This window comes from Penicillium expansum (genome assembly GCF_000769745.1).
Source record: "Penicillium expansum strain MD-8 chromosome Unknown contig301, whole genome shotgun sequence".
NCBI lineage: Eukaryota > Fungi > Ascomycota > Eurotiomycetes > Eurotiales > Aspergillaceae > Penicillium > Penicillium expansum.
Window position 1 is genome coordinate 82,843 of NW_015971366.1, and position 15,461 is coordinate 98,303.

Sequence of the window (15,461 nt, forward strand, 5' to 3'; positions counted from 1 at the left end):
CTGGGGCAACAAGTTTTTCTTCGGGTGAAAACGCTATCACTACCAAAGCCCCATCGCACATATTGACCTCGGGATGTTACACCCGTCTATAAATACTCGGGGGCCCACAGAACAAGCCATGTGGAGCCCGAAGTGGGTACTCGAACCCTTTCCCCACAGAACAGAAGAAGGCTTACCTAGGTACTTTGTAAGTCTGTACTATAAAGTTCCATTACTGCATAAATCTCTACAATCAAAAGTCAGTAGAAAGTTTATTCGCATTAAACCCCGCAAAGTAAGATTCATTAAAATCGTCATTAAGTCATTAAACAAGTTCTCTTCACAGAATGGCCAGTGCATTAGGAGGACTCGCGACAGCACCAGGAAAATTCAGCGGTGACGAAGTAAGCAAGAAAGAATACTGGCCACTAGCCCTACAAGCATGAGCCAGCGCTTTCAGATCCCAAAGCTCCCCAAGCGGAATACCCAACAAACTAAGACACCACTGATGCAACACAAGCTCATGGGTGGGCTGCTCAACACCATCTATGATCGGCGGCATAGCCTCAACAGCGGTGTTGTCGCTAGCAACAGCAGCGAAATGTCGATCCCAGAGCCAGCGCGCCATTTCCTTACTCCCCTCCAGTCCACACATCTTGCCACTGCTCATCGCAATGCCCTGCTCGGCGCCAGTCATTTGACCCAGCGTCTCTGTTACGCCGAATCGGATAAGCAGGATATCTCCTGCTCGGAAGGTCAGTCCCTGCCAGGCAGCTACTGCTTCTAGCTCGGTGGTCCCGATGCGGAAGCTGGAGAATTGGTCGTAGTTTATACCGTGCCTCTGCGCGTAACTTTTGAAATCAATTAGTACGCCTCGGCCTGTCACACAGCCGCGTTGGTGCCAGTCTGGTTTTCTCCGTTAGCCTTTTTCAGTGCTGGGTTTGAGACTTATTGGAATTTACTTACGGTCTAGTGTTGGGAGATGCTGGGCAGTTTTGGGGGTTTGAAACGCATCGATTGTTGGTTTCACTCCGTTGTAGGCGAGGCCGGTTGGGAGGTGCATGAAGTGAGCTGTGTTGCGAGTCAGTTTTTTATTCTACTGTCTAGAGTTCGTGGGCGCACAGAAACTGTCCCATTGACTACTGGCTTGGGTATTGAACTCGAGCTGGAATTAATTAGCTATGACGAGATAAAGAGCGACCAGGCAACGCAATACCTCATCGTCAAACCCATAGGGGCTGCCAGATGCTGGGTCTTCCAATTTCATGACATTGTGACATATGCTTTTTCGAAAGAACCCTGGGATTTTGATGCTTCCAATTGGCCAACTAGATGTATTAGGGGTAATGTTCTGGAGATAGTGGGGGCATTTTACTTTAGAGAAATAGACACGCCTTGGCGAACCTCTGCGACAGCATCCTTGACGACTTCTGGGGTGAGTAGATTCAGCGTGCCCAGGAGATCTTTCTTGTCGTCTTTGTCGAATATCCCCCATGCACAGCCTTGGGGCATCCCCTTGACAGGGGGAAGGTCATCGAAGCTCGGAAGAGATGTCATAGTATACAAGGTAATATTTGATCTGATTCGGCTGGTTTATAGAGGACAGAGGCCCCGGATCGGGAAACCGTGTGCCAAAATGGACTGTTAACTTCCCGTACCTAAGTGGCCTTTGTAGGAAAGAGATGAAACAATATCTCGATTGTTCTGATTATAGCAGTCAGATCCGCGTGGGTTTGGTCTTGTTTTTAATTTCCCGACCTTCGGCGTTCGGTGTCAGCGTCCCACACGAGAGATTGAATGCAACACTTGCTTCTATAGTCATCTTCTCGTGTTCTAAAGTATGGATTCGAGGTAACAAATGAGGCTGCTCCTGCTGGACTACAGGTAGCGCAGGTCCCAAAGCCAGCCTTACACGATGCGACAAGGCGCGCCCAGCTGGTAGAGATGACGACCGAGATATTTAATCTGTCAAAGGATGTGGATCGCCACATTTGCCAGCTCGCGCACGAGATGGACACAACCTGCGGGAGGATAATTTGGAATCAGATACTGCGAGAATAGGCTCCCAATCGACGTATGTATGAGGTCTGCCTGCGGTGAGTGATTTAAGCTGTATCCATCCACTATCTGCAGACATCCAACTTGGAGAAGCATTATGTGCACAAATGAACAACCAGTTCGCAGATAGGCAAATAAGAAAGGTGGTCCAAAAGCCAACACTTCCGCTTAATAACGCCTATTAGTAATAATTCAAATCTCATCATTTTTTGTTCGAAAGTCAGGATTCACCATATAAAGCCCCGCCACGGTCGGGTCCTGGATGCCGATCCCTTCCCAGCCACTTTATTCAGCCAGCAAATGGATACGGTGCTGGGTTGCACGATACAGCGCTGATCAACGAGTTATTATCTATCCTGTACTCCGTACTCCGTAGTTGACCTTGACCTCGACGTTGGAAAGGGTACGGAGTATAGGGTTTTCCAACCCCAATACCCTAAAAAAAATACCCCCGCCAACCTTGGAACTCGCCATACAACCCCTCCAATTAATGAACGTATGCACATAGTGCCCCTTACCATTCGACGCCTCTCCCGCAGTAGCCGCAAAGATAGCATGAGCGACATTATGCGGCTGATTTATCCGGAGAATGGGTTATAACGGGATGGACCGGGGCCATATCAACTCTCAGGAATGGAGAATGAGTTGGTTTACGAGTCATAATGTGATGACATCCGGAGTACATCGTACATCGTACTGGATAACGAACTGAGTGTCGTCATACGGTCAGCCATGCCAAGGCGGAGGATGCTTCGGTTTTGGATTCGGGAGGCAACGGCGATAGCTAAAATTAGTTATACCAGTGGCGCACAGGACGCGTTTGACCCCTACATGACTGCAGGTAAAATGGTTTTGGGCCTCGCCAACATATTGTTCCCGAAGGCCGAGAGTAAGGGTTGGTCATTGAGGTATGAAGGAAACGAGAATGAAGTGTACAGCCTACTATGTAGAGAGCGTAGAAATGACCTTGAGTCCAGATACCTAGGTACTAACTATGAGGCATAATTACTAGTGAACTTAGTTATGTATATATACCTGAGCCCTGAGGCCCCAGAAAAAAGCAGATGATAGGCATACCACCTTCCCCATTTGGAACTACACTCGGAGCAAACATCTTCGGGCGTCACAGTATTGACACAGTATTCAAAGACGAATGTGATTATCGAGTCTTATAAGTTATATCACTTTAAATTGTATAGTATATATGAATATTAAATAATAGAAACCAACATCTTCCATTCCCATATCTCCATAACACTCACTATATTAAAATTGTATAAACTCAAGTAAACCTGCGGGGAACACATGGGAAGCTAAACTAGATTAGGATCGTCAGCTGACTAGCGCCTCCGATGAATCCTGGCCAGGTCATTTTTCGGTTCTTGTTTTTTTTTTTTTTTTTTCATTTTCGCCGCATCGCCCAGCCATGGCGCTTTTCCTTCCTTTCTAATTGTATTTACTCGTTTCCCCCCTTTTCTTCTTTCTTTTAGAATCTATCTTGCATGCGGTTTTGAGCTTCCGCTATACCTAGAGAGCCGTGACCCTTAACGGGTCTTCCCACGCTAAGGCCATTTGGGCCTGGATGCTTAGCCGGGGGGTTCCCAAGTCTTATCTTTGCCCGTTTTATATCTTGTGACTCCCACCCCCCACACCCCGGAGGGTAGAACTCAACGCTCCCGGCCTTCCGTTTGCGGCCGAGTCATCTTCCCAACACCCTTTCGATTACAAATGGAACACAAGTCCGGTCTATCGACCATGTCAACAATTTTTCAAGATGCAAGCGACAATGAACATACAAAGAAAGAGGAAATGGATGGTCTTCTTTCGGTAGACGACCTCGCACCTTCCATACTTAATCCTGAGTCGCCACTGCCATCTCTACAGATTCGCACCGATCTACCTAGTATTCGTCCGTCCAGTTCGCGAGACTCCGATCCTTATGCTTCGGCCAGTTTATCCGGAAGTTATTCACGCCGTACCCCGAGTCTTCGCGCCCTCATCGCTCCACCTATATACAGCGCGGGTTCTTTGTCCCCGGCATCTTTCATGTCCTCGCCTCAATTGAATGCGATGGGTGACATAACTCCACTACCGTCGCCAATTGGAGGAGCCTCACCGTGGCGGAAATCCGATCTGCCGTCATTGTCTCGTTCTTCGTCGATGGCGTCGCGTAACGGTTCCAGCCTTCGCCTGAGTGATTCATCACAGATGCTTGGGCCACCCGTCATGCCCCGTTCACGCGCCAAACCATACACTGGCATTGATGGCCAAGGGGAAGAGTCATCCGGGAACAATTGGCATCATCGCGACTCGTCCTCAAAACATTCTCATTCTCGGAACCGCAGTCTGAGTGACTATGCGCCACCCGGCCGTATCTCCGTTCCTCCCCGCCCGATTGCAGTGTCAGGGAATAACGGGCTTGGCATCGCCTCATCATCAAGCATAGATTCAAAGTCCAATGGGCTCCATCGCGAGCAATATCTCGCTGTTCACCGAGGTATCGCGTTGCCGACCGTTCGTCCTCCCAGCCCGCCTCGCAGCAGTGGGAGTGGCTATAGTGACAGTGAACCCGTCATCCATCATCCTGCCCCTCTCTCCACGCCCCAGGAGATATATTCTGTCCGGTCGGTCCGTACAGAGCAGGCCCGTATCTACCAGAAAGTTCGGGTATTGGGTCAGGGCACGTTCAGCCAGGTCAGTCTGGCAGCACGTGTGGAACCTATCCCTGAGATGCCTTTGTCGCCGGATGGTGATGGAGCTGGCACATTCCACGGATTTGTCAACAACCAAAAGCTGGTTGCCGTCAAAATTATCGAACATGGACCTGCTGGAGGCGCGGATGAGGGCCGACTGGAGGTCTCACTCAAGCGTGAGGTAGAAATCTTGAAGTCGGTCAACCATCCGTCCCTTGTTCAACTGAAAGCATTCGGCAGCGATGAAAAGCGTGCTTTGTTGGTTTTGGACTATTGTCCTGGTGGTGATTTGTTCGAGTTTGCCACGTCGGGAGCTCCTCGCATGTCCGCGGGTCTGATCCGACGTATCTTTGCCGAATTGGTTGATGCTGTGCGTTATCTGCATGCTCATTACATCGTTCACCGGGACATCAAGTTAGAAAGTTAGTCAGCGTTTGTCAAAATACTGCACATCTTATACTGACCATGTTTCTAGATGTTCTGCTTACCATGCCCGCTCATGTTATGGACGACGTGCAAGACTGGCGTACCTACGACCGAGCCGTGATCACTCTCAGCGATCTCGGTCTATCGCGACGTATCCCTGAACCGCCCGAGAGCCCACTCCTACAAACCCGATGTGGCAGCGAAGACTACGCAGCCCCCGAGATTTTGATGGGTCAGGCTTACGATGGCCGTGCCACTGACGCTTGGGCGCTCGGTGTTCTGCTCTATGCCATCATGGAGAATCGGTTACCCTTCGATGTTCTGCCTGGCACTCGCGGAGATCCTGCCAAACTTCGTGCCCGGACTCCTCATCGTATCGCACGTGTTGAATGGGCTTGGTATAGGTATGCCGACGAGGAGGAGGAATGGGATCCCGAGAAGGGCAAGGGACTCGAAGGGGCCCGTGACTGTGTGGAAGGTCTTCTCAAGCGCAACACGAAGCGCAAGACCCTTGATGACATTGCTGCTATTGAGTGGGTGCGTGATGCTATCGATGTGCCTGGTGGTCTGAAACGAGGCGACAAAGAAGTGCCATAGAGCCGGTCTCCCATGTGCCTTGTTGTCCCGTATATTGTCATTCTTTTTTTTTCTCATCTTCTTTTTTCACCTGTCCGACGTTCATTCTCTTCCCCTCTTTCTTTCTTTCTTTCTCCCTTTCTCTCTTTCTCTCTCTCTCTCTTTCTCCCTTTATTGACTCACATACCTTTTCTCTTATTTGTTTTTTTATTCATTCTTATTATTCACGAGACACGATGACTAAATGGGTCATTATGTGGATTGAATGTTATGTTTTTATGGCTAGACCGGTTTTTATACCCTTTTTTTACATACAAATACCTCCAGGAGATAAGACACGGAAATACAAGACACATTTTCCCTCTGATCCTTACTGCAGACATTCCGGCTTGCGATGGTCACGATGTCGCGACTCGTGACCGAGTTAGTTCACGACTATCATCTTCCAAAGTTAATGCAACATATAGGCCACACAGCTACAGCTGGAAAGACAGTCACTTCCTCTAATACTTACTTCGAGTGGCATGAATATCGAAGCTCTGTGACCTATCTGGGAAACAATACTTCCGTTGCTTGTTATGTCTTTCGACCTTTAACCAACCTTGTTCTTGCGTGTGACTAATGACTATGGCAATCAAATGGACTCGCATATAATGCCCGGGCGATTCAATATTAGACAAGCCGGAGCTATGGTTCCGATTCAGTCATTAACAAAGGGACTACTCCGTACCTAGGTAGGTACGGAGTACGGAGTAGTCAGCAACTTGATGTTCGACATGTCGAGAATATAGCCTCGAACAAAAGTACTAACAATGCGACTAAACCCAATATGAAAGCAAATTAGGAAGCCGCCTTTATTTCAGCGTAGAGGGTTATATAGTTCAGAATTATTGGTCTCTCATTGTTTTGTGTCTTATCTCTAAATTTTATACTTTTTATACTTTAGTCTATACATTTTGTATTATTCGACATGTCCAAATCTCGTGATTTCAAAAAATCAACAAAATGATATGTTCTCAGCTGAAAACCAAGCTTTGTTGACATGTGACCAATCGCAGTTGTCGTAGAGGCGCCCGGGATGGGGCTGTGCTCGTGCTCGGACTCCAGCCTATCGACGGTCAGCGGAGCCGAAGTCGATGGAGAATCCGCGTGATGGGAGTGGTTACTAGGCATGTTTAGCGTGAAGAGCCTGCATAACTCCTGCATCGTTGCCTTTTCTTTTTGTCTTACATCCATGTACGATGCACAAGGGCTGGGGCTGGGGCTCTTGAACTCTCGAGTATGAGATAACCGGATTGAATTTAGGCCACGCGTTCAACACACTGAGTTGGGATATACACCATGGCCTTTGGGCGTTCAAGTCACTCAAAGAGACCGTCATCTCCAGAGCCCCCACCAAAACCACCACGTCCGAACCAGCGAGAGGCTGTAATAAGGGTACCGCAGAACTATGTTCCTCCGTATGGCTCCCCAGCGGGGGCGTATTCAGTCAACACATTCCATACAGCTACAGTCCCATATAATCAAAACATGGCAATGTCGATGGTTCATCTACAACCTCAGCCAGCACCACAACCACTCTATTTCGCAGGAACTGCTCTAAACAGTCCCCCAAGGAACCCTCAACCACCGAAACCTTCAAAATGGACATCATATACGAATCTGAACCAATCAATGACCACCTTGGTATCGCATACAGTTGAAAAAACAAATGCCACCATTCTTGATCTCGAGCATCTGGTCCACCAGAGCTTAGGTGGTGGTACAAACGTCAAGGAGGCCACATCGCGGTTATTAGACCAAGTTATCACCTCGATCGACCTGGGGTCGTTTTGCGGGAGAGAAAACGAACTGAGTAAGTGGTATAGTTATGATCATAAATGGAAATAAACTCATTGGTGACAATAGTTGCTGCATGTACAATTCCTTCCCAGTCAGACAAGAAGAAAGATCGCCGATCACAGCGAAAAGGGAAAAAGCCAACAGGGTCTATCGATTACTTCTCCAAGGTGTATCTGTATGCCAATTCACGATTACCACCTCATTTATTACCACTGAAATTGTAAGGCCCTCCATACCCAGATACTCTTTAGCCCAACTTGCTGATCTCGCATGAAGCTATCTTCCAACATATCCTCTCCTCCAACTCGCAGCCAAGTACTCGCGCCGCGTCTACGACAAACCCTCAGGCCGTGAACGGCATTCTTACGTGGACTCGGATTGGCTACAAGGTACCAAAGCTATGGTGGTCAAGTCACTACCAATCGACGACATGAACACAATCGTCTTCGCCATACGTGGTACGCAGAGTTTCCTGGACTGGGCAGTGAACGTGCGGGCAGCACCAACCTCTCCCATGGGATTTCTAGACGATCCATCCAATCACTGTCACTCGGGGTTCTTATCCGTAGCCCGAAAAATGGTTGCCCCCGTTGCAGCCCGGCTACGTAGTCTTCTCGAAGAAGATCCCACTCGCATGTCCTACTCGCTAGTCTTCACTGGTCACTCCGCAGGCGGTGCAGTCGCCAGCTTACTATACCTACATCTCCTATCCGAGTCTCCAGTCGTGCAATCCGAACTCATTCATCTCCGCGGCTGCTTTAAACACATCCACTGTGTTACATTCGGTGCTCCGCCCCTTTCTCTTCGTCCATTACAACCCTCTCCCACTGCTCGAGGATCAAAGTCGATGTTCTTCGCTTTTATCAACGAAGGTGACCCGGTCTCCCGTGCCGACAAAAGCTACTTTCTCTCGTTGCTAGATCTGTATGTTTCGCCTGCTCCGGGGTCACTACTAGCTTTGCACGACAGGAAAAAGAAATCCGCGCCTATCTATTGGAGAACCCCCTCATCTGATCTGTCACTCGCTGGCCGGCTTGTTCTTCTTCGTCCGGAAGATCAACCGAGTGGCCGCCCTGTGTTTGTAGCGCCTCCGGTCCCCGGTGGACCCCCTGCACTGCCACCAAGGGAAAATGTCGATGCCTGTGGAATTACAGACACTGAGCTCCGAGGTGTGGTCTTTGGTGACCCTGTCATGCATTTTATGGACTTGTATTCCCGTCGCATCGATGCCTTGGCTAGAGGGGCCTTGAGCAGGCGATCATGATGTATCACAATCTGCATCGTGGCTTAACGTACGGAGTTTTTGTGCTTATTAGCAAGCTGTTGAAATACCCAATACCCATTTGCTGTTTTGATATTGGCGGCAGATCTGTTCATTAGCTGTATCATTGACAATTACTACCTTTTGAGACAATACTCTGTGTATGCCTTTGTTAATTGAGTGTCTTAGTAACAACAGAAACAGCTCAAAGCGACACATTAAAGAAACAAAGAAAAGAACAAAAGACCTATGAATATATATAGTCTCCAGTTTTGACTTCTGATTTCTTAAATATATAACCATCCATTAAGTTCTTTTACATATATCCCAAGATCATAAGCCCGAACCCGAAGGAACAGAAATCACAAGTACATTAAACTGTACCTGTATTCTTTCCATTGACTTAAGCTATAGACAACACCCTCAAAATGTGCGTACAGACATATCACATGTGGATGATGTGCAACTGCATCCGCTTCGGACGAATTGAACGTTGTGAAGAGTTCGGCGTGCCATTTTCCCAACGAGAGCGCTGTACAGGACGTGTTTTACGAGCTCTAAATATTGGCATCATTGGAATTCCTGAAGACCGGCTTCATCAAAAGGCGGGAATGTGCTCGGGGTGCTCGGAGAAGTTGCATCGAGAGATGTGGGCGCTTCGTTGGGAATGGACGTCTCGTCAGAGTGAAGAGTGGGCGGCGAAGCAGGAGAGCGAGAATGAATAGAGATACAAATACGAAGAATTGAAAGGTAAGATATTGTCTTGTTGATTTAGTCAAAGTTTGATTACTATGCTTCTAAACGATTTTACAAAATGTGTTGATATGACTGCTCAACGTAGTTCTGAATGTAGAAGATCCGGTGGTTTATCACAAAGGCTCCTTCTTGGCAGGAGATGGGCTCTGTGGATTCCGAAACACGTTGTTTGGATCAACTTGCTCTTTGATCTGCTGCAGCCGGGGGAGATTGGTGCCCCAGTATGCCTCGGCGGCGTTGGGCATAAGAGGATCAACATAACCTGGGTAGGCAGTGTAGGGAAGGGCGACATCGGTGACAATCTTATTAAGCCCATCGAGGAAGTTGATCTGGGACTGGGAGATGTGTCCCATGAAATTGAGTGTGTAGGACTGTAGCCAGATGAGCACATCACGATGTGCGTAAGATGTAGCGTTAGTTGGGATGTCGTTGGTGTAACCTCCCTGGAAATCGAACAACAGGAACCAGCCCAGAGTGCCCTTGTCGACGGTACCAATATAGTCAAACATTTTTACGATAGTCTCCGGGGCCATCAGAGTCTGGGGTGTCCAAGAAGTAGACTTTGTGTAGAAATTTGTTGGGATTCCAGCTGCCAACCCCAGAATAAGGTCTTGTGCCCAGTGGGCGACGAGACCTAGCCAGTTATCAAAAACCAATGCACTTCCATTTGCACCGGGGAACTTGCTGCCAAGGTTTAACTTATCATACTCCTCCTTGGTGCCGAAGAAGGTGCCGCTAATTACCATACTACCCTCAAGCACAGTGAGGGTGGATGCCATCTTGCGAGTCAACTTCGGATCTGACACAAAGGCCTGCCAGCTCTTGAAAAGGGCTGCCTGATTCTTGGAGTTTCCAATCTCCATGCTGTATGCATACTGCACCGCAGTACCAGGCTCAGGCTCGGTTCGGACCTTGAACTCTGTAACGATACCGTAGCCGGAGGCAGCACCTTTGATAGCCCAAAAGAGGTCTTGGTTTTCCGTATCAGAAGCTCTGACAATGCTCGAGTTTGCAAGAACCACCTCAGCCTCGAGTACATGGTCAAGTGCGGCACCAAATTGACGCGAAGTTGGACCAAGACCACCAATTGTGAAATGTCCCCCTGAACCGACTTGAGGACAAATCCCGTGAGACATAGCCCGTCCGCCAGCGTGATACAGCCGCTGTGTCACGTCACTCAACAAACTTCCCGCTCCAATTGTCGCTTGCCAAGTCGTGTTGTCCATGGAGAATTGTTGGAGATGCTTCAAGTCAATCGCAACGGCACCGTCCGTTCCTCCAAGGCCTGTCATATATCGCATGTTAGTCTAGTCCTCAGGTCAAATTCCTCTGCGCTAGGATAATTTCAGAATCTCACCGTAATTTCCATAGCTGTGTCCTCCACTTTTGGCCTGAACTGGATATCCGTTCTCCGAAGCACACTTGACTACTGCAGCCACCTGCTGAGAAGAACTGTGGTGTATGAGCAAGAGACATAATGAATCATCCTCGTCAAGGACACTCACGTGGGAAAGGCCACTGCTGCTGGAGTAACGGGAATGTTCAAGTTGTAGCGATTCACAATGTGGTCATAGAACAGATCTCCAGCAAAAGCAAAACTTCCTCGGTTTGTCAAAGCATTCTCGAAGCATGACTTCAATGCCTCATTGGGACCAGCAAGAGCCATCGATGTGGCCCCCACTGCCAAAAGAAGTAGCCAGAGAAGCATGGTTGGTCTCGGCAAAGTGTGACCTCGGTCAGGTCTACGATGTGGAAGATAGATCGGGAAAGGAAGAGAGGAAGGAGCTGAAAAAGAGAGATGTGTAAGAGAGAGAGAGAGAGAGATGTAAATGAGGGGACCACGTCATGTAGTCCAAACAGAATACATTCAAACGAGAGGACTATCAGATATGACTGAGTGATTTAGTTTGAAGTGTCGAAGCAATTTCGTTTGCTCATCTCATAAACTGAGCGGGTGATATTGGGATGTCTTGAGGCTTGACTGATCTACAAATCGAAGGAGAAATACACAATATTCGTTAGTTGTTAGGTCAATCATAAACTACGAACTGTTCCTAATTCCAATCAGCACCACTATTGATGACTTTGAAGTACGTTAAGTTGGTTAGTTCTCGGCATGGACATCGTGCAATGATGAAGACACACCCTTCTCATACTGCAAAGCCCCCCTACGATATACAATGATCCGTACCTCTATACAAACCAAGCCCCAGGCCCCGAGTCAAATATTGATCCTCGTCAAGCAAGATCCACCCTCTACCATTAATTCTGTCCCTAGCAAACCAGATTCGACTTGCGGACTGCATATGCAAGCCATGTACCAGCAATATTGGCGGGAATAGAGCCCACACAATGAGTTTGGGTTGAATATCTAAAATATACTGAAAGAAATACTATCTATTTACTAAGATCACCATGTCCGACGACTCTGACTCCACGCTCGGGAAAACTCCTGCTTCTCTTTCACCCCCAAGCCAACTCGCTTGACCCGACCCAGACGGGCAAGCGATTCTCCCACATTATCCAGCAGCGCCTTCTCGCTGGGTGAGACCTGTTCTTCTTGGCCATTTTGGTCCAATGCATCCAGGTAATTCGTGTTGAATGTCGACTTGGGAGTTGCGTCAATGGCATTGTGGCTATTTGTAACAGACTCCGCGATGCGCACTCTGATGCAGTGGGTCGGCTTGCTAAGCAGCGTCCACAGCAGGCTCATATAACTCCCGGGGAGCGGGGTCACGATATCCATAGGCGTATAGCGCAGACTGACGGGGAAGATCTTGGTCTTGGGTGGTACGCCGAGAAGGGAGTTGCCCAGGGTCAAGATGCCGCGACCGTTAGTCGTGGTACACTCTGGGAACAATACAATCGGCCTGTTGGGGTACTGCTCGACCAAGGTTGAGACATCCACCATCCGGGCACCGGGAGCCGGCTGCGTAGCGGGGAAAGCGAAGGCGCGCAGGATGGCCTGGAACAGAGAGATGCGCTCGACTTGGCGAGTGTTCGGGTAGGACGCTGTGAAGATCGGGTCGAAGATAGCTGCCAGGTACACGGCATCAATGGGTGATGTGAAGGACGAGGCTATGACCGAGCCGGGTTGTGGCAGACGTGCTTGCTGCTGCTTCAAAGATCTATATCGGGATTGTTAGTTATGAATGAAAACAGGCTATAGTTCCAATAGTTCAGAACGAACCCTTTTCGCACCCCATCCACTTGAAGATCAATCCACCAGATGCTTGCAAATCCAAGGATACACCATAGAGCAGCCTTTTTCCCCAGCGATCCGATAGGAAGCCATTGTAAGATCAAAAAATAGCTAAGAGTGATGAAAATGAAGAGCGGGAGGCGGAAGCAGAAGAGGAGAATACGTAGGGGTGTTTGGAGGCCGAGCGCTTCAACAGGGATTGGGAGGAATGGCGCAATGCCCGAGCCTGGGATATGTCAGTACCCTTGTACTTGGAGGGGCTGTTGTCACAGCGGAAACTCACCTCGATCCCGGAACTGAGAGTATCTCTCCATCGTGTTATGACAGCTTTAAGCGGAATGAGCTGTGGTACGGGCTCAATCTTCAACACGCCATGTGCTAAGGAAGTTTTTATTTGGGAATGTGCTGGCAGCACAAGTTGCGACTCGAACTCGGGGTTAATTCTGACAGTGAAATTGGGTTGACCAGCTGGTGATCTTCACATGCGAAAAGAGCTGCCACGTGATATATGCCTGAGGCACCAAGGCATATCTCCGAGGGGTATAAGAGTTCCCGGGTTGCAGGCGAGCGAGGTATACATCGATGGACCTCCGGATATTAAATTCTGTGCCATTTGTTTGATCGGGTTCAAACATAGAAATATATATAATAAGAGATAACGAAAGAAAAAGAAACGCTCTAAGTGCGCACAGAAGCTATGAGTAGTATACAAAATCTATAAGATCACGCCCTGTCATCTCCATCATAATCCTCCACCACAAAGTCTGATGTGGGAGGACTTGGAGGCAGGTTGAAAGACCATATGGCCACTCCAACTAAACAGAAGAGTGTACTGGTCATCATCCACGCGAGACCAATCCAGAACCCACCGAGACGCAGTCCAATCTGGAAGACAGTGGTGATGGATAAACTTGCAACCACATTTCCCAATGACTGTATAATTTCAATCGCAGTAAACAAGCGAGCAGTCTCGTCACGCTCAACCAAGGTGGTAATGATGGAGCGGGCAAGGAAAACGAAGCCCGATCCTGAAGTCTGGACGATCATACTGGGGATCAGGGTTGCAATGGTTGGCGAGAGGCCGATTCCGAGAGTTCCAACAGTAAGACAGAATATACTGCGCCGCGCGAGCCAAAGATCTTTTTCTGTCGATGAAAGTCGGGGGTTTAGGACTCGGCTCTTGAGGAAAGGTAGGCCGAAGAGGAACAGCGGGATTGACACAGTCGGGCGAGCAGATACCAGGAAGTTGGACTGTGCCAGTGTCCATGAATAACGTGTCGATATATATTGGGTCAAAAACCAGGAGGAGCCTCGGCTCAGGCGGTAGACCAGAAACGCAGTCAGAAGAAGGAGCACTGGTTTTCGGTTGAGGATGAAGCGATAGGGCCTTAGGTAAAAGCGGTAATTTGCGCGGAACTTTGCCAAGATAGATTGGTGGGAGTATGATTGGATACTCCAGGACGGCGGTTCGTTCTCATGATCACCATTCATGTCAGGTTCTGTACGATATGGTTCGGGTTCATTGAGGTTATGTAAAGAATGCTTTCGTTCGGGGTCATCTGTCAGATCTGACAGCTCGACATGAGTGGGTTCAGCTTTCCGGGGTGGCAGTGCATGCTTCGTTTCCGGTAGCGCCAAAATGAGCATCATGCCAGCCATTACAATTGCGAATCCAATCACCAATGGTATCCAGGGATCCAAAGTCATCAGATAAGAACTAAGAGCACTTGAAGCGAAGTCAGCGCCCATCGAGACGATAGCAAATTGAAAGAAGATGCCCGCTCTGTGCCACTCGATTAGCATATATAAAACTCATGCCCGAATTAGAGTAGCATACCTTTCGGCCTCGCTGGTTACATCGGCCATCATAGTCCAGATAATCGCAAACGACACAACTGGACCACCCCCAAACACCCATGTCAAGGCAGTAAACCAAAGCGCACGTAGGGGAAATATATCCGAGAACCATAATATAGTAATTGTAAGGATGGAATTCAACGCAAAACCGGGAAGAGACAAAGCGAGTGTAGATTTGCGCCCACGACGGTCTGCCAGCAGACCATAGGGAATCGCCAAAAGAGCGCCTGTAAAACAATCAGATAATGGTCTAGTCATGGACATTTCAAAGCAACCTACTCAGCGATCCATCAAAGAACATATGGTAACCCTTGACAGCCGCCAGTTCAGCCTGCACCTCGCCGATCTTACACATGGCCTCCGGCACTTGTCCGTCTGCACCAATCTTAGTCGGATCCACACCCAGGAAATACTGGCGACAAGCGATAGATTCCATTATCCGGACCATGGGACCCTCCAGGAAAGCGAAGCCGATTTCAACTGCGAGGACCATGGCGAATAGGGTCGCCTTGAGGCGAAAACTAATGGCGCTGGCGGAAGCATTGGCCTCCACTGGGCGGCTGCCTATACTGGGTTTGCCATGAATATGACGATGGGCTGGGCCGGGGTTGCTCGGATCGGGGGAGTCGAGGAACGGGGCATCCTCGCGGTCCTCGCGGTCGAGAGACTCATGACGTATCGAGGCCATCTTGGCCAGTCATACCGTCAAGTGAGGGTATATATAAAAGAAGGTAGTCAAATCGAAATTGTATAAATGAGGGGCAGTATCAGATCATAGTCAAAATTGAGTTAGAAAAGAGTGTGAGAAATG

The 15,461-nt window shown here is 48.7% G+C and overlaps 6 protein-coding genes across 6 annotated transcripts; 2 read left to right on the forward strand and 4 right to left on the reverse strand.

Moving 5' to 3' along the window:
* Positions 1-319: 319 nt before the first annotated feature.
* On the reverse strand, positions 320-1,536 carry PEX2_089240 (putative cyclase; the record flags this gene model as incomplete). Its single annotated transcript, XM_016746194.1, has 5 exons — positions 320-885; positions 946-1,050; positions 1,102-1,144; positions 1,196-1,307; positions 1,355-1,536. 5 exons carry the CDS (start codon positions 1,534-1,536, stop codon positions 320-322), a joined length of 1,008 nt encoding a protein of 335 aa, XP_016597190.1.
* Positions 1,537-3,765: 2,229 nt separating this feature from the next.
* Positions 3,766-5,753, forward strand: PEX2_089250 (putative protein kinase; the record flags this gene model as incomplete). The annotated part of the gene is made up of 2 exons (XM_016746195.1): positions 3,766-5,152; positions 5,206-5,753. The coding sequence occupies 2 exons, from the start codon at positions 3,766-3,768 to the stop codon at positions 5,751-5,753; spliced, it is 1,935 nt and encodes a 644-aa protein (XP_016597191.1).
* A 1,653-nt stretch (positions 5,754-7,406) lies between these two features.
* On the forward strand, positions 7,407-8,838 carry PEX2_089260 (lipase family protein; the record flags this gene model as incomplete). Its single annotated transcript, XM_016746196.1, has 3 exons — positions 7,407-7,587; positions 7,641-7,749; positions 7,851-8,838. The coding sequence occupies 3 exons, from the start codon at positions 7,407-7,409 to the stop codon at positions 8,836-8,838; spliced, it is 1,278 nt and encodes a 425-aa protein (XP_016597192.1).
* Positions 8,839-9,704: 866 nt separating this feature from the next.
* Positions 9,705-11,299, reverse strand: PEX2_089270 (FAD-binding oxidoreductase; the record flags this gene model as incomplete). The annotated part of the gene is made up of 3 exons (XM_016746197.1): positions 9,705-10,876; positions 10,949-11,043; positions 11,097-11,299. 3 exons carry the CDS (start codon positions 11,297-11,299, stop codon positions 9,705-9,707), a joined length of 1,470 nt encoding a protein of 489 aa, XP_016597193.1.
* Positions 11,300-12,001: 702 nt separating this feature from the next.
* Positions 12,002-13,107, reverse strand: PEX2_089280 (lysophosphatidic acid acyltransferase LOA1; the record flags this gene model as incomplete). Its single annotated transcript, XM_016746198.1, has 3 exons — positions 12,002-12,719; positions 12,782-13,019; positions 13,077-13,107. 3 exons carry the CDS (start codon positions 13,105-13,107, stop codon positions 12,002-12,004), a joined length of 987 nt encoding a protein of 328 aa, XP_016597194.1.
* Positions 13,108-13,516: 409 nt separating this feature from the next.
* PEX2_089290 (putative MFS transporter) lies at positions 13,517-15,338 on the reverse strand (the record flags this gene model as incomplete). The annotated part of the gene is made up of 3 exons (XM_016746199.1): positions 13,517-14,576; positions 14,631-14,877; positions 14,930-15,338. 3 exons carry the CDS (start codon positions 15,336-15,338, stop codon positions 13,517-13,519), a joined length of 1,716 nt encoding a protein of 571 aa, XP_016597195.1.
* Between the last annotated feature and the right edge of the window lie 123 nt (positions 15,339-15,461).